This window comes from Danaus plexippus, chromosome 11 (assembly GCF_018135715.1).
Source record: "Danaus plexippus chromosome 11, MEX_DaPlex, whole genome shotgun sequence".
NCBI classification, from domain to species: Eukaryota; Metazoa; Arthropoda; class Insecta; order Lepidoptera; family Nymphalidae; genus Danaus; species Danaus plexippus.
In genome coordinates, this window is record NC_083544.1 from 8,015,976 (window position 1) to 8,043,494 (window position 27,519).

The 27,519-nt window shown below is 30.0% G+C and overlaps 1 protein-coding gene across 2 annotated transcripts; it reads left to right on the forward strand.

The window, feature by feature from the left end:
* LOC116765687 (uncharacterized) lies at window positions 1–26,579 on the forward strand. 2 transcript variants are annotated; one of them, XM_032655264.2, is made up of 3 exons: window positions 1–132; window positions 11,680–11,737; window positions 25,052–26,579. In XM_032655264.2, the coding sequence occupies exon 3, from the start codon at window positions 25,106–25,108 to the stop codon at window positions 25,562–25,564; it is 459 nt and encodes a 152-aa protein (XP_032511155.2). In that variant the 5' UTR covers window positions 1–132; window positions 11,680–11,737; window positions 25,052–25,105; the 3' UTR covers window positions 25,565–26,579. The 2 variants fall into 2 exon arrangements, with proteins under 2 accessions (XP_032511155.2, XP_032511156.2); XM_032655265.2 differs by lacking the exon at window positions 11,680–11,737.
* Window positions 26,580–27,519: the final 940 nt, after the last annotated feature.

The following is a 27,519-nucleotide window of genomic DNA, read 5'->3' on the forward strand; positions in this document are numbered from 1 at the left end:
CCTCCAACCGTTACATTGAACGTACGTACCGTCGCGTCGAAGCAGTGCTCAGCTCAAAAGTCGACTTTTTTTTTGTATAAAAACTCGTGTTGTGACTGATTTAATCCACTTTGGACTTTAGAGTTTCACAAGGTAAGTTCTAGTGACGTCACACTAAGCTCGGGGTCAAAGTTCCCGAAACTGTGGCTCAATGAAGCCGGAGATTATTGTTAATGTTTTGTTTAGTTAACCATCCCACCTCGTACAAGTGAACCTTATATTTTAAATGGTTCCAATAAGGCAATAGACACATAAAAGATTGGTGAAGAACCGTTCTTTGTTGTGATTATAATCAAGGGAATAAAATGATTGTTTGTCGAGATGTTAGCACTTTTCATTTACTGAGCAATTGAAATTGCTTGACTTTTATAACAATGATTAAGACTGGCCAAGGTCGAGCTGCTGACGTTATGAAAATAAAAAATATATCCAAAGAATAAAAGTGAATGGCTCATTTAATTTGGTAACTAACTTATCAGAGAATGTTCCGAGATGAGCTTTAAATAAACGAGGTTACTGATTGTTTTTTGTTCCCTTAACTAAATCGGAATTTAAAAAGTATATTACGACACAGAATATATTTATATGAGGTATTGAACTTTGTAAATTGCGGGTATTTTGTAATTCCCATGGAGGCATTCCCGTGACGAGGCTGAATAGCTTGACGATTGTTCAAGAAGTTTAAAGACAATATAAGTAAAATATAAAATGTAAGGTGTAATGGTCTCTGTATCCTTACCACGAGTTTAAATCGTCGACCTAAATACCTAGCGCCTCTAGTACGTTATTCATATATCTATGTACATATATTGTTACTATAAGGAACGAAGACTTATGAACCAAACTAGAAACGCTTCGTATTTCGTTTGTCTCAAGTGGTAAGGGTATGTGATTCAGGGTGATTCCAACGTTTCAAAAAATGCGTATATCATATATGTATTTATAATCACATAACTTCTTAGCTTACTCCAGTTCAAAAAAGGTTTTAAACTGGATATAAAAATATACTGTCAGCTGATAATCAAATAAAAACAGGTATTTTTTTGTATTAAAACATCAAAGTAACATCTGCTTTTGCGTGTAGGTATAAATTATAATTAATAAACTTGATCAGCAAGTTATTTTACACAGAAAAATATCCGCTCGCCATATTTGTTAATATATGTTTTAAATAACACAAGCACGGAGCACAGTAAATTAGCACATTATAGTGGACCTAAAAATACTTTTTTTTTATAGAAAAAAACACGTACAAAAACAGATTCTTTAAAATCCTGCCATCACGTAAAATGTATTTTAATTACCTTATAATTACTACATAATGTGATAATGACTGTATTCAAGAGTACTTTTAATAATTAAAATGTAATAGCAATGTTTAATAAATGTATTTCCCTTGTGTTTTACTGAACTTGAAACCAGCCACAAGTCGTGCCCTTTACTAATGACAATTGATAACATTTATTGCCCCATAAAATGGTTACCCCATCAGCTATTACGCAGTTAGTTCACGCTTTTAATTTTGTAACAACAGATATTTACTTTGTAATAATATATAGCGGCAATTTCTTTTATTAGCGTGAGACAATTCACGATCATTAATACGGGAGTACATTATCTATAGATAACTTTAAATTCCTCGCCACATTCAAAGCACTTTTGATACACACTACCTAGTGATGGCCAGTAATCAGGACTATCGATAAATGTCAAGCGATTCCGTCAGTATTAAAAGTAATGCTGGGATCGAATAAGATAAACGATTTTTTTTATAAGATTCCTTACTTTATATAAAATTTGATATGGAATAACATTTTTAGTATTAATATTTTGGTTATAAATTAAAATTTTGCAATTTTATATTCAGCCTCACTCAACTCGTTTTCCTATTTTTACATTTATAATTGCCTCGAAAGCTATATATTTAAAAGTGTATTTATGTTCTGAAATATGTGCTCAGACCCGAGTTGGGGTTGTCGGAGTAAATAGGTCGACTTGTCTCGTGAGCCCTCCGATTTTAGGACAACTTATTAATGCGCACATGTTGGTTTAAACTGTCATTAATCAGATTTTAAGTGAGATTTGAGTTGTGAGTCGATTAAGATGAGTTGTGTAGTTTAACTAAAGAGTATATAATGCTTTATAACACACGTATGTAATGTCGTGTTATTCTCGTATTTTCATTCGGCCGTTCTACGCATGATTGAACACGGAATATGCGCGCCATTTTATAACATTTTTAATTAAAATTCATATATATGATGTGAATTTTAATCGTAACTGCGTTTAATTTTTATATACGTATGATATTTAGCAGTTGTTCGATGTCAGACTCTTCCAATTAGTTCGTTGACACAAACTACAATCGTTCTAATGACAATCACAGGGACGCAGAGGGAATTTTAATGAAACGGCCACAATGAGCTTACGAACGAAACGCTCGCGATTCGGATTTGTTCTCAGCCTTGTGATGCTGTTTATGGCTTTAATTGAGATTACTCTTATTTAAATTTTGTTCTAAACTTCTTATATTTCATCACTGAATCTTCGAGGGTCCTCCGAATTAAGGAATTGTATTCTCCATTTTATTTTTGGAGTACACGGCAAAAAAAAACTGTTATTTCATGCATCAGTTAGATGTGGGGGCTTTACTCCGTTAATGAGGCGGATTATCCCCAACTTGGCAACACAGGTTGTAAATACTGAGATTAAATCTCAAACATGTAGCATTCCGTTTTGAATTCTGTAGCACGAGTTTTAAACGCGGTGACATTTATAAAATTGAAATATATTTGATTTTTTGTATACACTATAATGGTACATCCATATTTGGTATAGATTAATTTAAATTTCCTACTGTCATATAAATATGAATTAAACTTTTTGCTTTAAAACTTTTAACAAACGCCCGAGCGCTCTAATTAGCTTATTAAAGAGCTTGTCTGGTTGAGATCCTAAAAATAGTGGGACAATATCAATTTATTACGATCCACATATTAATCATATAATAAATAATTTATTGCATATTTATTCTATAACAGGTTTCGTCCGATGTTTGCTGAACTGCTCTCCAAGGTTGTGTTCTTGTTTCGGTCTTTGTTGTATTATATCATTATCACTATATTTTAATGTGAGCTCGTATAATGTCATTATCTACAGTTCCTTCCAGTAAATGTAAAAGTATATTTCGTGTGAAAAGCAATAGTGGTTCACAGTTCGCTGGCTATGGGATATGAGTTTCAAGCAAAAGTCATATCGAAGGAGCCGTGGACCGTAAACACTGGCTCTTGTTCGTTTCGCTTCGTTTAATATCATATAAAATCCCTCTCGACGCGAGGAGACGTTTTCCCTCGCACATGTTAAAAGAGAATGCAAAAGTTTCTGTTACTTCCACGTGATCTGTGACGTCACTGGACCTGAGTAAGGTTTGCAGAGTTAATGCTCGTCTATTGTTATAAAGCAAGTATTAATTTCGTATGTCATTCCAAATGATTGCATTTTAGTAGCGAATATGGTTTACAATTAAACTTAATATTTATGTATCACTATTATCTATATATTTTTATGGGAAAGAAAACAATTCATATTAAACCTTTAAAATTATCAAAATATTTAATATGTATCAATAATACGAGTGCGTTCAAAGCGATTAAATATTCGGTACGATCCTGTTTTTTATATAGCTTGCAATATGACTGTGAGATGCCAAAGTTGTTGCGGTTTTGCGCTACACCGCGGAACCGGTCCGAGAGAGCGGGCTGGCGTTGTTAGAACAGCTTAGGATCATGAAACTATTAAAAGATGCCACACTTACATATCGACTAGCTTGAAATACAGCCCGAGAATGCCATAATAATCTTATAACACGGTTTAGTGTTAGAATCTTATAACACGGTTTGTTAAATTGTATATATTTGTCAGTATTAGAGTAATTTCTCCAGTGTGCGTCTTAACACTACATAGCGCGTTAAATAATTTTCATTTATATATGTTATCAATTAGTTGATACGAGGTACCACATACAGACAAACGAGTCCGTGATATATCGCCTAGTGTTTGCTTTCCGATGGCGCTGGACAGAAATGGGACACTTTGAATGGGAATATTTTATCTTTACTAGAATATTTAAAAGAACAGTTCGGATGTCATTACCATTAGAATTTACTATTAGTGTACACGTATAGTAATAATAATATAAATACTATAATATATAGTAATAAATATATTAAATATTTCTTTTATGAATTTTTAGGTCGAGGTTTATTCTAATTACGCAAAAAGTTATTTTTACATCAAATAATCTCTATTGAATCGTTATGTATTGTTCAAGTTATCGGTGATCGTAGTTATGGTAACCTAAACTCAAAGTTTAACGAGGCTTATATTATATTATAAATATATTAATTTGTTGTAAAGTCTCTTTTTGGATTAAATTTATAATTTTTAATTTAATAGTTATGCTGATACACGTAGTATAAAGAGATTTTTTATTTTTAGAATGACATTACCAGACATAGAAATTTCTCACAGATAGATAATATGGGTAGGATTTGTTAGTTGCAAAGTGTAGTGACTTAACCGTTCACTGACTCACCGGCCAACATCTAGAGTAATGACTCATTCGTTGTGAGTAAGGCCGGAGAATGTCCACCGTCTTTTTGTTATAATCAAAGCTTTTACAAAACGTATCCACGGAATAGTAGGTATTCATTGTATAGTCTTAATATAACAGAAATAAACGATAGTCGATATCGTCTTTCCTTTTACTGACTTTCGCAAGTTTTATTTAACTTTTGGTATCTATAAAAGCTGTTATAGCAAAAGAAATGTCCGTATTTATGTCATTTATTATTCTATGATTGTTTTTATGGTTACGTTGTTATGTCAGCAGAAATAGGTCAGAGTGTAAAGGGAGCTCCCGTGTCGTAAAGAGGGCTGTCGCGTGACATCAACTCACTGGACCTTTATAATATGTACTCCGGACCCAATAGAACAGAAAATTGAGGGTTCATTGTTTTATATTAAGCAGATCTTGTCATCCCTCGCCTCGAGTGACGTCATAGAAAAAAAAACTTCTCGAATTAAAATAAATCGCAGATCTGTTGATCTTTGTTGAAGATACAAATGATTGTTTTTCTATCTCTACGTATAAACAGAATATTATAAGGATAGCAATCAATTTATAGAGGAACAGGTATTTTTATGGCATAAAGTGTGAAATTAAATTGGTGATAATCTGTCAAATCGAATTTCATATCTGTAGTTTTTGTGAGCAACGAATAGTTAAATGCATCTACAAAATAAATATTATGAAATTGTTATTAAAAAAAAAAACTAAATTAGAAAATAAACACAAATGTATCTAAATGTTTTTCCAATTCCTTGAAAATGTAACAATAATTTAGGTAAAGGTCATGAAAATAATGTCCCATTAATGGTAAGGTCCCACGTAATTGGGCAGTTCCAACTAAACGTACGTTTGTTGTGAAGTTAAATCTTTCGACATTGAATATAGTGTTGTAATATCGTTAGTTTTGTTACGATAGTCATGGTTTTGAACATCGATTTTGGGGGGTAATATATTATCCCGTATTTTAAGTATCAAACTCTGGAATGTCTATCATAAGTGAGGTACAGTGTAAAGCTTTTAAATCAATTCATATTCAAATTGCTTTCTCGTCTGTGTCACTTACCCTTAATGGGTCACAACCCACAGGTCCAACCCATAACACAACATCCATTTATGACATTGCGGATATGTAACTTCATTATTGCGTAAAGTACTTTCAGATTTTGGTTCTGAGTGCGCCATTAAGATGTGTAATAGAAAATATACACGTACATAAAATCTATATATATCTATATATATAATAAAAAAATACAAAGCTATAGTGACTATACATCGAGCATTTTACAAAATATTAAGTGTAGCCAACAAAAAAAATTGTGATTTAACAGGTATTTTGCAATTAAGTCATTGTCATAGCTATTAGTTAAAAAGTTCATTAGTGTTAAGTTTAATTACTTCTTCCAAATACAACGTAAGCATTGTTTTTTATCTCTGAAACCAGGGAATCGACTTTTCCTTAATTGAAGATTAAATTAAATATTAAATCTTCAATCAATAAATAAATGAAAAACAAAACTAACAATGGCAACTGAACCCTTAATAAACAGTACATTGAACTAGTAAGAATTTTCCTTAGCAATTTTCTCTAAAATTTTATAATGACATATATTTCCAGAAGACATTGAATCGCTCGAGTTTGCTACGCTAAGTGTCTGATGTCAGTAGACCTCACCTTCATATGATATTGCATTGCCAGGGCATCAGCTTACACTGGACGCTTAATTTCATACAATATTTATAAAATGATATATTAAATCTTTATTATCCTTTCAAAATATTAAAAATTTTTGACTTAATAAGCCCAAGTGACATTCTCTGGAAGGTAAGCTTCTGATTAAATTGACAAATCCAACGTTAATACACGAGACTGTACCGTCAAAACTAAACACGATAAGTTTAAAGTTATTCATTCATAGTAGGATATGTTGAAATTGGGTTGTTTAAGATTGTTTGTCAGTTTTAGTAGCCGTAAATAGCTATATAATAAGAATATTATATTTCGTACATTTTGCAGTATTCAGAAAATGATTAAAGAAACTCCTTTGAATTTGTAATTAATTTCCAATTCTATTCTGTAACAACATCGAGGCAAAAGGTCTGTAATATCCTACTATAATTTGAAGTTTGACGGATTTTTATTTAGACTGCTTTTATTAGAATTTAAACAAACTATATACACGGACGTATTAGTTTAATAAGACGCCTAATGTAGTGTTACAGAAACACAACAACAGCTAGTCTGCAAGATATGACCTATCTTTAAAGACTGTGCACGTCGAAGTGGGAACAACACACAATTTAAGATTTACAGCTGACTTTAAACTATGCAAGTCTATGTTTCTTAGAATACGTACGCTTACCCCGAGTTTGAGTAGTTACAACATGGGGTCGTTTAAAGTTTTTATTCATAAACCTTAGAACATTCTGAAATACTATTATTTACGTAATTTATTGAACGAGGAACTGGAAAAACGTTGTATACAGTGACGATCAAATATATTGGTACAGATATTTACGTCGGTAGTAGATTACATTCAAACTTTGATTACCAGTCAGTCGGTTATATAAACTTAACTTTATATTTTAATTCTAGTTTAGTAAATAATTATATATATATATATATATATATATATATATATATATATATAATTATCCCGCCACTGCTCGGTAGCACCGTCTGTCATTGGCGTCTAAATATTCTTAGAAAGTACATATGACTCGGAAAAATCACATTGGTACCTGCCAGGTTTCGAACCCGCGTCCTCACGTGTAAGAGGCGGGCTTTTAACCTCCAGGCCACCACCACGAGATTTAGTCATACTAGCAATTAAATATTTCTAAGTCTTATAAAAGAATGTATACATTAAAATATTAATATAAATCCCTAGTCGTCTAGCAATTTCAACAAAAGATTCAACAGAGCGTACATGAGCTCGGCTTCGTCGAGAACAATAATAATATTTTTGCTATAAGATAACATAAATATAATTTAAAAATATTCACACTACAATGGGTTAATACTCAATGTAAAGGTAAAAACACGGCGGACAAACGAACCAAAAAAGTGAGAGAATTGTTAAGCAACAAATGTCTTCATAATTTTCGTTCGTCATCAACAGTTAGTTGTTGAAAGAGTGTACAAATATTTACAATTTATTATAATAATGAATTTTGTTTAGCAACAAATTCGTTCGAATCAAATTTATTATTTGGAAACCTCAAAGCATATAAACTGTAGTAAAATCCAAAAAGGATTATTAAGCTATAAATACTTATGCTTTAAATCTTTCATATTTTATCATGAATGAAGAGGCAACACTAAACCGAGTATTGACGTTGACAGTTACCATTCTACCATCTTCTAAGTTAAAGGTCGAAAAGTTTTTAATACAAGCGATAACGTGTCTGTTAATGTTATTTTAATATTAAAAATATAGACAAATGGAAAAAGACAAATTTTTCTTGAGCCTTGTTTACTGTAACTGGACACAGAAGGACTCCGGATACGATACAAAATATATATGCAAACCGGAATTCTCTTTACGAAGCACGCTTTAATTTACATAAAGACCTTTGCCTAATCGGAAAATGTGAGGGCACTTATATATAATATCACACCTAATATATCGTCATATTAGATTTGAGGGCGCAAATGTCACGGTGACATTAAAATATGCCCAATCAAAATGGCCGGTTTTGAGCGAAAAAGTTTTTTTTGTTTTAATATTTTTGAGTGTGAGTATCTTACAGAGCTTATAAAAATAAAGGAAATTCGAGTTCTCAATAAGTTCTCCTTAAATAATTCAACAATAAAATAAATACAAAGTTGAAGGAATATCAAAGACAGCAACAAAATGGAATTAATTTTATATTTGTTCAATGTGAGTATTACCTTGTCATTTTTAATTTCTTCAGTTATTATTTATTACGATTTTAACTTCTTAATAATATTCAGTAGACTCAAATTAATAATTCCAATAGATTTTTCAGCAAATTAGAAAAAAACAAGTTACAGCACTATTAAGAAATAATAAATATAATTTTGATATTTTATCTTTCAATTAGTTATGGCAACTTCAGGATTTTCCCATTTAGTTTTTTCTTTTTCACAATAACATAGAAGCCGGTTGTTGTTGGTTTTAATTACGTAAAAATAAAAAACTATGCTTTGTTAATAGTTTTTTTCCGTTTCGTTTATGCTATGGAATGATCGTACCACAATTTTATTTGGAACGGTCTATACGTTTTCAGATAGCTCTAAAGTCTAAAGTGTCTGCAACTTCGTTTTGCTAAAATTTAAAGGCTTTCAATATTTTTAATTATATTTATTTTTATGTTATCACAGTATTTGTCAGTTCTATCAACATAGACTAAAATAATATTTGTAAAAATCAGTAGTATTTTTTTTAATCTACACCAGCACAAATTGAAATAAACCATTATTTTTATGACTTATATTAAAACCTATTTTAACAAATCAGCTACAAAAATTATAAATAAAAAAATACAATAAACGTCACTTGTTTAAAATTAGCTAATGAGTTTTCGAGTAAATTGTTATAGGAAAATAAATTATGAAAACTTCGAGTCTTCAGACTGGTTATCGTGTTAGGAGAATACTCAGTTCATTACTAACTAGGTCTTACGTTTTGTAATGAGCAGAAATACATGAATATGAAAATCTAGACCAGCCTTCTAAAGTTCATTGCCCAAACTACGGCACGACGCCCTAGTGATTAGTCGAATTAAAATATTGCCCGTTAGTTTATTTAATACCAATTTACATATGACATTGCAAAATATGTAAAAAAATAATAATAAAGATGTCTGCAGTTTTGCCAATCACGACAAAACTGTTGGATGGGTTTCAGTGAAAGTTTTGTCTTAGACACTAAGCCTTTAGTATAAAAAAAACATCTTTATTTATGATAGAGTAAAAAAATAAAACCTTAGTCTTTATAATCACACGGTCAGTAAGGTCAGTTTTATTCACATACAAAAACTATTTTTAATATGTGCCTACCTCAAACAATACCAACGAAGTCGCGTGTCTAAACTCTTAGCAGTAGTAACTTGCTCGCTCATTAACAACTAAACGTGTCTTAATCGTAAAACAAACATATTTCAATTATATTTTTACAAGTATTAAGCGTACATTTTTTAAATATCTCTTTCTTGATTTTACAACAATGTCGAACTCTATCAAGGAAATAATTCATGAGAACGTATTTACGATAAAAATTGAATTTATCTCACGTTTTATATAGATGTTTTAATGGCTTCATTAATTTAGACACGCGGATACGTTTTAAGTTATAAAAAATTATGTAGATTCTGTTTTTTAAGATATATTAAAAAGGCAGAGACGTCCTGTATTAAAACCAATTCTGCATTATAAAAATTTAAAATGTCATTAGATCCAAAACCCGTTGTATATACATATATATCTAGTTCAGTCATAGTCATTAATTTCTAGCAAATCTAATAGCCCCGGGTGAGATACATCAATTAGTATTATAGAAGGTTGTATGAACAGAAGCCTCTTCCTTCGTATCATAAGACCATTGTTGGTTGGCCTTGCGCCTTTCACTATTTGGAAATTGAATCTGAAATATGAACACACTTCGTTACAGTTTATTGATACCTATACACTGATACTCCTTGTGTTGTGAGAGGTTTTTGCTTTTATATTTATTTATAATATTTAATATATGAATTTCTCTTTTCTACAGCTGTTCTTTCTATTCTTGTATTCATGAAGGTAGAATGAAAGTCGTTGGTGTGTTAATTACATTTTCACGGCTTATTATTTTAATTTCTCAAACAATAAGAATTTTAGAATTATTTATAATTTTATCCATATATATTTTTTTATTAATCGCAATAGCAAAATAATATTGGAAAAGAATAAATTATCTAATATTACTATCGCATTAGAGTAATTATAATATTATTTCATATAATAAAAATAAATGGGAATTAAAATATAAAGTATTACTTTTATTTTACTTTATGAATGAATAAAAATAATTTAACACGACCCGCAAAATAGTTAAAATATATTATATTTGGTTTAACATTTCAAGTTCAACGTATGAGACATATAATCATGGAAATTTTAATTTTTAATTGGCAACACTAACATAATAAACAAACATAAACAAGTCATAAAATGACTTGGAAGTTTTTTATAAGTATTTTTTTTATAAAATGGGGGTATAAATAAGTACTAAAAATTTTATGATTGGAAAGTTTATGTGACATATAAGTTGAATAAATTTTATAACGTACAAATGTAGATACAGACTGCAAAATAAAATTAAACTAAACAAAAATTTCCTTTTACTTATTACTTGAAATTGTATTCATTATGCCATTTATATTTTTTTGCTGTGTATTTTATTACGTCTAGCCATTAGAAAGCTTCATAATAAGTATTACTAAACAGAATCCAAGTCTAGCAAACAAGTTATTAAAATTAGCGATTGCAAAGTACAAACTCTCGTTGCACAAGTACTTTGGATTGCTACTTTAGTATTTTAATTATATTTTTCAATGTTCATTAAAAACACACAAATATGTTACATTGGTCGTATATGATAATAGAATTTTTTATCTATACGTAAGTTAATGGCGCTTATGTCACAGTCAGCCAAACTTGTTTTAAAAACTGACGTGTCTGGTTTTTGATACAAAGCTTACGATACTTTTGCGCAATGGAACGATACACAACTATCATAATATATAAATCAATTATTCTCTCATAAAAAATTAAGTATAATAAATATTTCAAATTAGAATGAATTTTTTAGGGTAATAAATAAAACGGTTTTTTCTTCAGAATCATACTTGTTCTTTATGAGATAAATAACTTAATTATTAATTCTAATAAGTTAATGTTCACATACTAGTACCCAATAACAAATCCTTATTTTAAGTATATGGCTTTTTATTCTGGTATAATTCTCACTCGTTAAAAATGATTTAACAATATTATTTCGTCCTTTCAGTTTGCTTCGCTGGATAATAAACTGCTGGCAAAGTACTCAGCTATCGAACTAAATTAAAGTAAGTAGCTAAGAACCTAATTTTTATGTCCGTATCTCGTTTTTTTTCGGTAAAATTTAATCGTTTGGTAATCATTTGAAAATTGAGGGTCAATATTTCATGACAATCGTTACCCTCACGTCGACTGTTACTGTGAGAATTAATTAATGTAATGCACATTATATTCGAAACATCTGCTGCAGTTTCGTGAAGGGACAAAGTTAGTTAACATTTAACATAGTGCTAATCCATGTTGTTTATGTACTTTCATTGTTTTTATAACATTTAAAATAAACTAATCAAAAATGTATATTTAATACATACATTGGATGTATTTGGAGTTACTTTTAATGAGTTAAAATTATATCACAGAATCATCGATAAAAATCCTTATATTTTTCAATCTTGTTCAACAGATGTTAATAATGACAGATGACATTTAATGGAAATTGGCGCCAACGACCTGTTTATAACAATTTACATTAATTACAATAACTGATTATTTTCTTACCACAACGTCCTGACAAATAGTATCGATTGAAAATTATTTACGAATTTATTACTTAAGGAAGTGTATAAAAAATATTTGATTTATATATATTGTTATTTACGTAGACGAAAAGTTATAGGTATGATCTAGTTGGAGAACCTTGAACTGTTTAAACCACAAGGCTAAGTCGGTTCACCTTTAGTATTTAATACCATCTCTGATACACAATTTATTCAATTATTCACGAAGCTAATTTTGTTTATACTTCGTTTTAGAGTTCAGTGGCTGTGAAATTTGATATTTTTTTAACTTGCAATATTGGTGTATTCGAACCGAATGGAAATTTAAATTAAAACAAGATATAATCAATAATTTATGTTTTTTGCAAAAAAAGATTCAAATTAATTACCAAGAACCTGTTTTATTAACACTTAAATAGTAAAATATTATGTCATATGTCTAATGGGGCATTGAATAGAATAAGAATCGTATATTTATTTTAATGTATGTAATAATATAGTATTATAAATATAATAAATCATGTTGTCGGTGACTTGTTATGATGTACATGTAATTACATATATAAATAGAAATAATGAAAATTATTTCCAATTTTATCTTCCAAGGTTTATTCTACGGCATTCAACCAGAAATTTCAATTAAAAAAAAAAACACATTGGTTATGTCTACATGACAGACGTCACGTCAAAATAGTCGATTAGGTCAATGTTTAAAACGGTTTTATAAGAGATTTGCAAAAGTACGTCCGAATATAATATAAGTCGTACATTATCACGGTCAAGACGACGGGAGTTTGAAGAACCGGTCTCCAACCAGAGATCATGCTCTTAAATGGTTATATATTAGACTGGTTTTATAAATAATAAAACGTAATATTGAAACAAAAGATTCTTAAAATAATATAGATTTATATTAAATGTGACTTTAAAATAAAAACAAATGTATATGTTATTATAAACAATATATATAGGATTACAGGATGTTTTTTTAATGTTACCATCAACAATACTGAATTGTTGTCACACTTAAACGTGATTTATTAACGTAACAAGCTGGCAACATTTACTACAATGACCTCATTCAATCATCCTTAACGCTTTTATTAAGTTCCGTGATCTATAAAAAGAACAAAAATATACTGATATAGATCCAACTTTTAATACCTAGTATTTAATATTTAAAATGAAAAATATATTTTTCTTTAAATGAAATATATTTGAGAATAATACATGATTTTTATATGGTTTCATTTTTAAACTGTGGTTCATTGTTTTTGTATAATCTACGTAACAGGATATGCGGTGAGGTCTAAAACAATCACGAGTAAAACGCACCTTGACACACAAAAATACATTTCACATAAAGCCCGTTTGAAGGATCCTTTGGAAAATACGTCATGTTTTTTTTTTAAATATAGATTATTAATACGTAACATTAAACTTCATTCTGTCATCAATTTCTGCAGCGTGTGCTATTTTTATATATCTCTAATTAATGTTATATATGATATGGATCGTTATCGTTATCTGATCGTTAAGTTTCTATTTTACATTTATCGTATTAAAAATTCACAGAAAAAAACCATCAAACTGAAACAATTAGCTACTTGTCTCAATGTGTATCATTTATCGTTTATCATAATAATTTATATAAAAAACATTTTTATTATTTATAAGTACTCATAGTAAAAGTCAGCAGTGGCTCGAAAGACATTCCGTAACCCTCCGGAGTATACTCCTCACAGTTATATCGCTGACTGAATAGCAATCCGATTCAAGTGTAATAAGCAATAAAATAAAAACATGAATAAAATGAAAAAAAATCATAAATAGAATGCACAAAAAATCAAAACATTACATTTAAAATGTAGGTCTTTTAAGTGTTACGACGCTGAAGTACTCTATATTCAAGTCTGGCTGACTTCCAAACCAATTTCTTTAAAAATTCAAAATCCAAACCTTCACACAGCGCCTGCATTCGCCCCTTAATGGAATTGTGTTAGAATATTCTAGACTTTTTAAATTTACGGCTAAAATTAATTAAGAGAATGCGTTTAAGAATTCGATTATTATAAATCATAAAAAACTATTTTCACCAAAGACGATTATTGTCGAAATTTTTCATAAATAACGCTTTATTGTACAAGAACTTAAGAATTTTCCATTTTTGTTTTTATCATATCTTACCAGAGACAAAGAATTGCGGTGACAATTCGGGTTCAAATCTTTTATTAAAAGAACAAAGCTTTGAATTCCTTACTTTTTAGTTTTCTTTTGTTTCCCTTAATTACATTTTCCTGTTATCCTTATGAAAGACAAGCGATAATATAAAAAAACTCTCCACAGCTAAAGGCATTTTAGCTTCGATAAAATTATACTTTTAACTGTTTTTTAAACATGGAATAACCGAAGGTGAGAATGAAATACAACAGTCGAAAAATAAACACTTTCAAGGCTACGGTTGTAAGTTGAAATGGTTTCTGTATAATAATGTACACTTATATATAAATGAAAATTAAAAAAAAAACATTTGAAAAAGGATCATTAATGTCAAGTGAAGCATTGTAATTTCTTTTCAGTCACTTAAATCTTAAAACGAACAAGAAACATTAAAGCTACTATATTGTCCAACTGATATCTTATCAGGGTCTTTTGAGCAAATTATGTCACGAAATTCAACCCGGACTACATTGCACCACTCTTCCGTCGTTTTGACGTGAATTAGAGAAAGTTAAACCCTAAATTAATTTCGTAAGACTTACTTTAGAATGATCGCCGCAATCGCTCGTGACTGCATTCTATCTTAAAGGCTAGATAAAAATATTACTGTTGTTTGGAAATCTGTGAATCGGTAGAATTTGTAATGAAGTTAAATAGTTTTCATTGATATCGGCTTGCTTAACTCACACAAACAATGGTTTATATCGTATATGAATTGTGAAAGTAGTCGAATAATTTAAAGATCAATTAATCTTCTAGGAAACAAAAAACGAAGAAAAATCTATAATAATAATTATAATAAGTAACTTCGTGCGAATTTATAACAGTTTAATAATGACACACGATCTTTTTCATATATTTATATTTAAATAGATAGTACATCATGATTTGACAGATACGACGATTGTCAGCTACTTTATGAGTCGCGTTCAAAATTATTTTTGTATTACATTATTACGTTAATGCAACCTTTAGTTTGAAGTTTGTTATCGCGGGAACAGATATTCATAATAACAATATGTGTCTATAGATCTTGATAGGTTTATTGTTAATAATTCATAGGAAAAATTATAATTTAAAAGTGCTTGTTCGATTTAATTAAAGATTTTTTTTTCATAGTATATAATGAAATACTTATTGGTTTATTTACGTGTAGAAAAACGAGGTTGCCTTTTTTCAATTCTCTTTGCTCTTTCATCATACTTTCTACAAATTTATTCTACAAGAGATATAGTATGTATGTAGTCTTTCTGTCGTCTGTTAAAATGAATTAAATATCGTACGTAATATAAAGTTAGTGTTATGCTCTTTTTGATTATTACATCTTCATTTAATTTTAATCGTACCTTCATTCGTACAAGTCATCATTTAAAATTCATTTGAAAGTATTGATTTTGAAATACTTAAGATAATAAGGATATGCAAGTGTAATACGTTTTAAAGTCGTGAAATCTTTTTTTTATGAAACGTTTATTCAAATACATTCGAGATTTCTAACACCTACTAAGAGAAAATGTCTCAACTCTCAAACAATTACTAGGTAAGTGAAATTAAGTTAGTGACAATTATGTGGTAAAACACATGTAGTGCATGTTTAATAATTGTGCGAGTCTTTGAAAGCACCCTTGTTATCCTATAATACATTTCATAAGATAGTAATGTAAAATGTTTCTGTAATAAATTTTAATTTTTCACGATTTATTCTTATTAATATTAACATAATTTTACACAATTTTTGATCTGAAAGTTTGTTTTACTCACATTACATAACAATAACTGATTTAATTACATTCATTAACCGTCAATATTTCTTTTTAATCTTATGCAATATATTGTACAACCTGAGATCACATATTACTTATAAGTTATACGTAAGTTATTATTTTTCTATATTTGTTTTAAATATCCAGAGGGGAATGTTCGTGTGATTATATAAAAAAAATATATTTTCCATATTAGTAGTAATACAGGAAACTATTAACATGTCTGTTAAAACAGTAATGGTAACATTGGCTTCCTTTGTCAGACAAGCGCGTCACTATTTTGTCATGTACGAGAACAATCGAGAAGGCTCATAGACATTCTGTGATGATGACATATGGCTATAGACATTACTTTTTTTTTTACAGAATACAGCTTTTAGACAGCATTTATTATATAAAAAAACTTTGTAAAGATATATCTTCTGCTTATTAGATTTATCAACAATTATATCTTTAGCATCCTAATCCTAATTGCAAGACCAGTCAGTCAACAAATTGATTTATTCTGTGTTCGACAAAAAATTCACTTAAACATTTTACATACATGCAAAAAAATACCTAATTGATTTGTTAATCTTTGGTCAAATAAAATCGTAGTCAATTCATATAAAACTAATGAATAAATCTAAAAGCAATTTGGACTATCCAAACTCCAAATGATGATATCATTGTTCGTGTTCAGTAACAGCAACATAACAGTCTGCATAATTTTAATGGAAGCTGTCATCTCACGGACAAGGTAAATAAGATGGCTGCAATAAAATAAATTTTATATATCTTACAACACTATAAAATCCAGACTTTCCTGTAGAATAAAATATTGTTAGGTATATTTGTCTTGTACTTTTGCACGCTACATCATTAATAAGTAAGGACTGCCGATTATTAATATGATTACATTAACTTGCTTCGGTCAAGTCAGCTGAGATCACTAGAAACGTATCAAACACGCCAATAAATATTCAAAGTTTATCGAGAATAACTTACCTACTAGGCTACTAATACTCGATATATGTACATAATATTGTTATTAATTTATAAATTTTATCTTGAATACTTTTTTCTTGGAGTTCAGGTTCTACTAAAATCCCTATAAAGTTTAACACTGATCCCAAATATAAATGACATTTCCTGTTTACAAAAGAGGAAATCTTAAAAAAATATTAGTAGCGCTTGGTTATAGTGGTTAAAAAACATTGAATTTAAAAAAATAAGAATAATATTAACAAAATAATTTTAATCCTTTTTAAAATAATATCAAATTAAAACTGTCATGGCAAATGGTTAAAATCAAAGCTTTTAAAAAGCGCAATTTCAGGAAACCGTTAATTTTAAGTCGGTTTAAGATTATAATTATATATTCTGTATCATATATTTTGCTGTCAAATAGCGTCATCCATTATCAACAAAGTTACAATCATGAAATGACATTTGACGTGAGGGTCAAACGGGCGCTTAATTCAAGAGAAACAGGTTTTTACGATCATAGAACCTCAACGATAATAATTTACATACAATACGTACATCTGTATGTTTGTATGTATTCACTGTTGTGTTATTAATAAATTATTGATTTTAGAGAATATTTAACACGGACGCAATCAAAATTATATATGATATCTTTATCTGTTTTTCCTCTAACCAATCCCACATAAATGTTTATGCCAAAGTTTACTTTAAACTGACATCGACATTGGAACGTCATTAAATATATTCAAGGAGTTCAAAGTAACAAAAAATATATACAATCTTTCATCGGATTTTTTTTATACATCTATAAAATATTATAATATTATTTTAGGCATAAAAAACAAAATCTAAAACTATGATACATCAGTTTTATAGATCCTTTATATAACTACTTACATAAAAATATTTCGTAATTCGTAAGTATTTATTTAAACAAAAAGGTTTGTGTTGTGAAAACTTTTTGGTTGGCTAAATTATAGCAGATAATGCATTAATGCGACCTAGTTAAACTACGCATGTTGGTTTGTAGTTTGTAGAGCAAGACAGCTATCGTATTACATTAAAAATTATATTATTAATCACAATAATTAATTCGTTTCATGTATATAAATTGCTTACCGTTACACGTAAGTACACTGGTCTTATAGTTTGATTATTTTAAAATATTAAAACTGTATAAGTTTGGCGGTTAAGTTGCTATCGTTTTTTGACTATTAGATTTTAAAAATTATTATTATAAATTAAATGTCATGGTAGATATTAACCACAATTATTTTTATTATAACCGCGTTTCGGATTAAAGTTCTTTGATTTGTCCTTTTTCATATCCTTATTTTTATAATCAGACAGGTTCGTTGAATCGAGAAGGCATTTATTAAAATAAATACTGAAATTCGAAAGTTAAATAGCAAGGACGTGTGATGTCAATATATAAATATTATAAAAAAAAACATATTTAAGTTTCCAATATTAACAGACGACCTTTTGTATGGAACACAATGTGTTCTATATACACAGATATGCCTTGACACGACTATAAAATTAACATTAAAAAGTAATATTAACTCATTATGAACATAAAGCCGTAATTAAAACCGCTGGATATCAGATTGTAATGCTCCGAATTGTGAAGACATACGAGGCTATGAGAGTGGAGTATTGTCATCAAATATAATTTATCGTGTACCTATTGTTTGCTTTATGTATTTTTCCAACAATCCGCTATATATATATATATATAATATAATTCGTATGTTACCAATAGATTTCAAATCTTAAATCAATATTTTTACATTATTTCTTCGTTGTTATTCCTTATAAATTTCAGTATATTTTTAATTTTGTTATGAAAAACAATACCAAGGCACACGGCAGTATGCCACTGTGCCACTACGATGGCGTCATACGTAATTTGAATATAGTCATACAAACTGTTTAATATAAAATATACACGCATGATTTCGAACGTCATTTATCTTATTCATTACGGCCATTTATAATTTGTAAACATCTCATTTTGATTACTGACGAATACACAATTGTCACCTGATATTTCGTGCAATTTTAAGAAACATGGATTACACAATAATATTTACGCGGTTTTGTTACTCAATTATGGATTATACGCAGTCTGTCAGTTATAAAGATTAAAAATATTTTAACCGGAACAAAATACATTTTATATAAAACTTGAGGGCGAAGATCAAATCTAATAATTCATGGTTCCTTAATTTGAATATTCCGCCAGATATTAATAATATCAATAAGTTACTCTCTATGGGAGTATGTTAACATATTATAATACATATACCGTTCACATAGGTTACTTTTCATTTACGATTATCTACAATGAAGATAATTTGTCTTTTTAATGAAGAATGTGTATGCATTAATCACAAGCTTAAGGAATAAAATAATAAATTACTATATATGACTACAGCTCGTCCGTCCTCGGTACATGTAATAAAACAATGGTTTTAAATTTGTCCATATAGTTTTATTAACTAGTATAAGAGAGGAGCTTGGACGGTGAAGGTAAGCGTTTAACGCGCGTTAGATAGGGGCCGCTTAAGCCTACACCTGGGTCGCAAGTCCCAGGAACTGCTGAAGCTCCTCTCCCTGCAACGACGGACCCGGCACCCGCACGGTGAATCCCTTGAATGCTAGGAAGTATCGTCTCATACGGTGAGAGTATTGAGTGTAAAGAGTTCAGTGTTGTGCGGACATCCATCACAGACTTTCACATTTATATTATTATTTCGGCGCCATCACTGTATAACAACGAAATAAACACTATTGTATTAATATCACACGGTTTGCGTAACATTGAACAGTTAAGTAACTATTATACAACTGACATCTACTCGTGGGAAACGTCAGGAATCGACAAGAAGAATCAGGCTTCACCGGTCTTTGATGTTGGTTTCAATTTGTAATGCCATAAAGATGTTTAACATATAAAATTAAAGTGCTTATATTAACTACAATTTAATATAAACATTACTTATAATATAATCTTACTTATTAATGTCTTAATTTATTTCACTGTCCGCCATATTGTTTTTCAAAACAACACCCTAGGATAGGAATGACATTTTTATTTATATAAATGAGCGAATTATATTATGTCGCTGGTAAAAATGGCGGGATTTAAACTAATACGCAATAATACATCACGCTGTCTCGACAAATGGAACCCGCGTTTTATTTCTGTCCAGGTAGATTTTACTTAAATAAATGTAAGGTAATAAATGTGACGTTGGCTCACTAATACTTTCACATTACTTTATACGAAAATTATGGTGCATTCTGTTTTTTAAATAAATTTGACAACTGATTTATGAAACAAATGATTTTTATTAACTTGTTTGAAACATTTATCTCATTAACGGGTTTATAAGTAAACCTCCTAAAGATGGGTTTGTATTGACGAAGCGGTCTTTTGAACACGTCTATTAGCTGATTGCTCGCTGAGATGGAATGTTCATCAAATAGAGAGCAGTTGGATAAATGGGTCCTATTCGTCATCGTCTCATCCAATCTAATTCCATATAATTATAACCAACCAGAAACGCTATCTCGAATGAAATGTTAAATAAAATCCGATTAAGTTATTTCGTATCATAAAAATAAAAATTTAATAAAACTTTCAAATTAAAAAGATAGTTTTAATATTGTTATATATTGCGAAGTATATAATGTTTTTTTTATGGAGACGGGAAAAGTTTCTTAAGTTCCGGAATCGTAGGTGAATACAAATAAGGGAACAATAAGTGACTACGCAACATCCGGTCCAAGCGCTGGCTGTCAACGGCCGGATAGGGCGACAATAAGAGTAATTTTAGTACATATATTTGATTATATGGAATATAAATTAATGACATTTACTTAAATATTTTTAAACTTTAGGCACACCACATTCAAAACTTCAGTTTTGATAAAATTATATTTTCAAATTTAAAGATAATTGCATAGTTTATTTATTTTTTAACGTTTCGATATTTTGAGGCTTGTATCTACACAGCTATTGCTTAACATTTCCAAACACTACAGAGTCGCTCCATTAAGTGATATTAAGATTATCTTAACCATACATAGCTCAGAGGTCATTATGCCAAATTGTTTCTGGAAGGAATATTTTTTAGTTTAATAAAAAAATTACCTTTTCAAACATGATTGAAATTATAATTAGGAAAATTTTAACCTGCATGTTTACTTTTATATATTTTCCATTAAATGCCATGTTAAGGTTTTAATAAATAAAAAACAAAATATTCATTCTGACATCCACACGTAAAGTTATATACACGTTGTTTTTTTCTGAGCGCATGGTGTGCACAGTGTAATAATCAGGGCGCGACGCTAGATGACGCCTCTATGCATTCATTAAACTGTGTACTTATGTTTATTGCAATTTGCAAGTACTGTTTTTAAGATCTTTTTCACGCCACAAAAAAATTTTGGATCATTTTATCAACCCCATTAAATCTCTACAGACTGAATTACATGAAGTTGTTAGTAACGTTCAATCGTTACATCGTTTATAAGTACGTAAGTTATAGGTACGAATAAAGTTATTATTATAGTATAAAGAGTTTAAGAAACACCATTTTCATTCGCACTACTTGTTCGGTGACGTGTTTACTTGAGAAAACTTTATTAATATATCATGCAACGAGAACGGAACCGCATTCATCTCTTATATGTCACTCTATATAGTTATCCCAAGATTGTATTTACTATTTGATAAGTATCTATTATTAAGCAAAATGCTTCTCCCTTTTAACAACATATTTATTTGATGATAAACAACTTATTTCAAGTATAGGGATAAACGTATATTTCTCTGTTCTGTTAACTTTAAATATAACAGAAGTATTGCATTTTGAAACGATTCAATTTATTTCAAATCAATTTAACATTTAGAACAATCTGAATAAATAACTTATTATGCAACGACTGTCTGTCATCTAAAACATGTCCGATGTCAATATATCACTAAGAAAAAATATAGCACGGGTGAGAATTGTGATTACTAGAAAATTAATGATAAGCGAGATATTTACTGGATGATGTGAAAAACTTATTACTTAGCTTTAATTACTGATTTTTTTTTAAGAAAACCAATTTCAAGCGAACTGTTACATTAATTCCATCTCCGTCTTAACGTTTTATGAGTAGGTACCTACCGGTCAAAGCAACACTAGGTACGTATACTTTAAAACAGCATATTTAACAACCATTCTCATTAAAATTGTAACTAAACTGTACAAAAAAGCTATTAAGAGATAAAAAACTGAATAATTAGTGAGATATGCCGGTAGTCGACCAACAATCGGGTGGCCTGGTTACCCACTGTAGCAGACAGTAGGTACCACTGACTGTAGCTGGTGTGGCTCGCTGGAACCACTACTAGGTGTGATGACAGCTTGCCAGGTTGTGTAATAACGCTCGCTAATGCAACAGTTATTTTGTTACATGCCTCATGGTTTACTAAGTTTAATTTTTAATGTATTATTTTGAAAGACATAAATAATTGCATTCTTTGAAACTATGAAATAACATATTTCATAGTTTTAGGCTATGCACTGAGAAAGATGAGTCGAAAATATATTTACAGTTAATTTCAAAATGTTGGTACAAAAACATTGTTGATTTCCAAATTCGTATTAGGCAACTATATACAGCTAGTCTCAAACAACAAACAGAAATGAAGGTATCGTTTTAAGTTTACTTCCAAATTAATGCTATATAATTTATTTAAAAAAAGCAACGAATCACACAAACAATATACATATAACTAAAACATAATATGGTTTATATATCGTTGAAACTTGCTTCTTCTGCAAAGTAAAATATTAACGGCAGATAAATAAAGTTGTGTTTTATTTCCATAGTCAATAGTAGAGTGTAACCTCTATAACTAACTGTTATTATTATTTAAATAGCATCTATGAATAATAATACTTTATACATATTCAAAACAATTTAAAATGCAAGAACATTTGAAGATTTATATGCTACGATGCATGTTTACCATCGATGACGTCAGACGGTCGTCTTGAGAGAACATTGACCCCTCAATGTTAATGTCATCTGTAAATGATTGCCTAACATTAACTGACTCCGTTATTACTTTATGTTTACGTAAAATTATACTGAAATATTGTTTTTTATCGCCGTAAATAATAATCGTTGCTTTACTTTGTGACCAGTGAGTAAAAATGATTGTTTTAAAATTAGCTTCGGATTCAATAACGGATTATTCGGCTTTGTTATATTGATTTAGACAATACATTTGACACATTGCCATGGTTTCCCTCCTATAACCATTGATTTATCCATAAAAATGATGCTTTCAGATATTATTCCATAATTTTATTGTGGCAACATTTTACAAACATACAAGGCGGAAATAAAAGATAATTTCTTCAAACACTTTTGGACGTGTTTTTGATTTTAGTAAAAAAAAATCATCTTTCTCATATTGCGTAACTCTTTTATGAATCTAATAACAAGCTTAAATGTATTTTTGTCTCTAAGCCATTAGATATTCAGATGTTGTAGGCGTGGGGACTTAAAAGGCTAAGTCGATTCGTTATTTGTATATTTAAAGTAAATCGGATTATCGCTTAGGTAGATATATGTTTTTTTGAGAAGTTTTGATGGAGATATTACAAAGTTTGTTTGTATAATAGCGATTTTTTTTATAAATGCTATGCACTGTATCACGTAATTTTATAAAATAAATTTACGATTCTATGCTTACCTAAAAGTTTTTGAAGGTCAAATAGTATTTGTCTCGGTCTCGTTTAAAGAAACCAATCATCTGTGACAGTAGAAGTTGTGTGCAATAACAAAATTATAGTTTTAAAATATCTCTAAGTTCAATAATTCAAACTTATATCTTTTTAATTTTTGGCGTCTAAACTTAGAATGGTATGTAAAATTTTTTAGAAACACCCTCTTCAGTACATTCGAGTGAGAAAATATTTTTAATAAAAGCCACATTGTTCAACGGCGCGAACATTCGTCAGTGAAGCGCACTTTATTATATTTTGAACACAATGCCAGCAAGGGTTCTGTTGTGTACGGTCGTGTGAGACGCTTTGTTCTCCACTAAGAATATGTACCGAATTGCTTACGACGTCATGTATCAGACCGTGAACACTTGATGCAACAGTGACGAATTATTTGACTAGCACTGTAATGTTTATATAGAAATATAATCATATACATTTTGAAATAATTTTAAACATAATTAATTCGATTGAAAAAAGTCCTTTATAGTGCTTGTATCATTTTAATAATATTAACTATTCAACAGACTTATATAAAAATAACTCCTCATATATTATATATAATTAATCAGTAATTTTTATTTATTGACTCCGATCACCTTTAGTGATTTCATTCGGTATACATTTTAAAAATTAATAAATTAAGTAAAAAGTACTTTTGAACTCAACAGTCCGTTTCAAGGCAAGTAGTTAACGTCAGTCGCCTCGGTTACGCTACGCAGCCTCCACTTTATCTACCATTGTTGAATGTTGCACGTCTTCACTGCTTCCTACCTAAGTGGCTATTAGCTAGAGACCACACCGTAACCGTCTTATACTTCTAAGTTTTATCTTAAATGTGAACCAATAGCGAATGCTCGGTTCATTTTTAATAAAATTAAATCATAAAGTCAACAGGATGTCCATAAACACAGTTCCCTTACTACATAGTATTCTTTGTGAAGTTATCTTCTGAGATGACGTTATATTTGTGCGAGTCCGAAAACTAGCAACAGTTCATTTATTTCTTCCGTATCTCTATAAGGTTAGGATAATTCTTATTAAATATTGATTTATTCCTGTCTCAATTCCAGGCGTCAGGACGATGTGCCTGTGATCGTATCACTGCGGGCGTGGACGGCGCCATCATGACATCCGAGCGAGCGATCCCTCACCTCCGAGACATCTTCGGTCTCAACCAACAGTACGAGACGAAACAGTACGATGACAACGAAGACAAAACGAAGAAGTCCATGAGGAAGAAGAAGGACGACTACAGGAGTTACGGTAACGGAGACGTTAAGACGTTAGAGAGACATCTCAGCATGAAGAAGACTATCAGGAAGAAAATCATGCGAGATCTTCAGCAGGCGTTCGTCGAGGACCCTAACGAGTTTAAGGTCGAGAACACGAGCCCCGAGAAACTGAAGGCGGAATTGAGCGCTGAGGCTGTTAAAATAGAGAAAAACGTGCGGAAGAATGATCCGACCTTCTTGGACATGCTCCGAGGAGAGACGAGGGTCGAGGAGGCGAGGGAAGAACAACCTCAGGTTGAGAAGACCAGCTTCTGGCGACGTCTGACCATGAAGAACAAAAACAAAAGATAATCGAGAAGCCGATGACTTACTTACTTACTCAGTTTTAAAACAACTCGGTTATTCCAATAAACAAGTTATTTTATTTTTATTTAGACTAGCCATTATACAATTTATATTAAACTATTTATTTGTTTAAAAAACCTAGGCGTGTTTAGCCCAACAGCCTAAAAGATCTTCGAATCGATTCGGCGGTTGACGTGCACCTGCTTTGTTATTGTTTAAAGGTTTCGAGTCAATTAGGTACTTATCCGATTGTGCTTAAAATAATTTATGTGTTTATAAATTCTCATTGAACGCTATGTTTCTCCTTTACAGAAACGTAAAGAGGATGCTGTTTACATTTAAATTAGTTAGTAAGTAAATTAAGAATAGACCTATACATAACTTAAACTTAATATTACGTGTTGCATAATAATCTTTTATATATCTTGTAAAATTGATGTTTTTTTGGTGTTGTTATACTAAATAAGAATTTACCTTTACAATATTCCCTTTTTCCCCTTTTTCATGTCGTGAATTGTCGGTGTACACCTACATATCTTATACACGATTACAATAATCTGTTTTTTGACACATAACCTAGTAATGGAGGTAAAGTACTGGCAATTGTATCGATACATTAGTACTTAGCCATAACCGTATGTACTTAGTCTTACCTCATAATAAAGACTGTTAAGCTTTTCTACGGTATTTATTAACATTACAATAAAATTATTTATAAAATTTTTCTGTGTTCAAAGCCTCTCATTCATATCGGCTGCTACTGTTTACTCTTTGTATATTTATATTTAATAATAACATTATTATAGTGAGATCGCATAATCCATAAAGTAGCTGTTTTTGACGAAGTGATGTGAGTATAAGGCGGTGTTACTTATACGATGATATCTCATTCTACATGTGATGTAAGGTTAAGTCTAGTTAGTGTACTTAGGTTAAGATTCATAGTTTGTGTAAGGACGGCAGTTCAAGTTCTTTGTTGTGACAGTTTGGATATAATGCAATATATAATTTTACACATTCATGTGCGCCTCGTCATTTAAACGAAATCCTTGGGACACGTTTATTACATTGCTCGATATGAAGACATTTTATAGTTATTTCATAAAACAGATAATAATTTAATGTTGTTCAATTAGTTGTCGGTATTTATTCCTACACCCCTAACAGATCACTTCAATAATGGCTACCAACTATATAAGATTAATATAAAACTGACATTTAAGTATGTTATCCTATCTTCGAGATTTTTTTTTGAAGTTTAACCGTTACTTGTCGGTACCATCAGTATTGTCTGAACAAGTGATTATTTTTGTACCAAAATTGTACGCAATTTCTTTACATTTTATTGTGTACATGGTTCAGAATCTTGAATTTATTTTAAGTTATATATTTTCTTTGCTATGCACCTACAAAAATTGGCTGCCTGAACAGGAACGACGTATTGCAATAATTTTTTTTTTTCTTATCGACATCGTATTAAGGATTTTTATACATATTGTGATAATTACAATCTTTATGTTTATGTTGTTAAAAATTTTTTATTGTACGTTAGCTACTAACTTTCGAACGACTATTTGCTCGATCTTTGTCTAGTTTCTACTCAGCCAACACTTTAGAACTAGATCACAGAAACTTTAGGCACTCTTGTCAAAATAAATTGTACTTGTCCACACCAGACTAGCAGATTTCCGAATACTGTTAACCCATAATTACATCTATAAATTTAAATATAATGAAGCTATGATTTTGTCTATACCACTTTTATGACATTTTAATTTGACATACAAAAACCTCTTTTCCATAAGTGTAAACTATCAAAATCGTGTTGTCAAGAAATTGTATTATAAATATAAGCAGAAATTGCGTTCAAGTTATAAGTGATGAAAAGAGTACCTACCTAATTTGCAATTCCATAGAGAATTTTTCATCATATGAAAAAGACATTTTAATTCACCTTATTA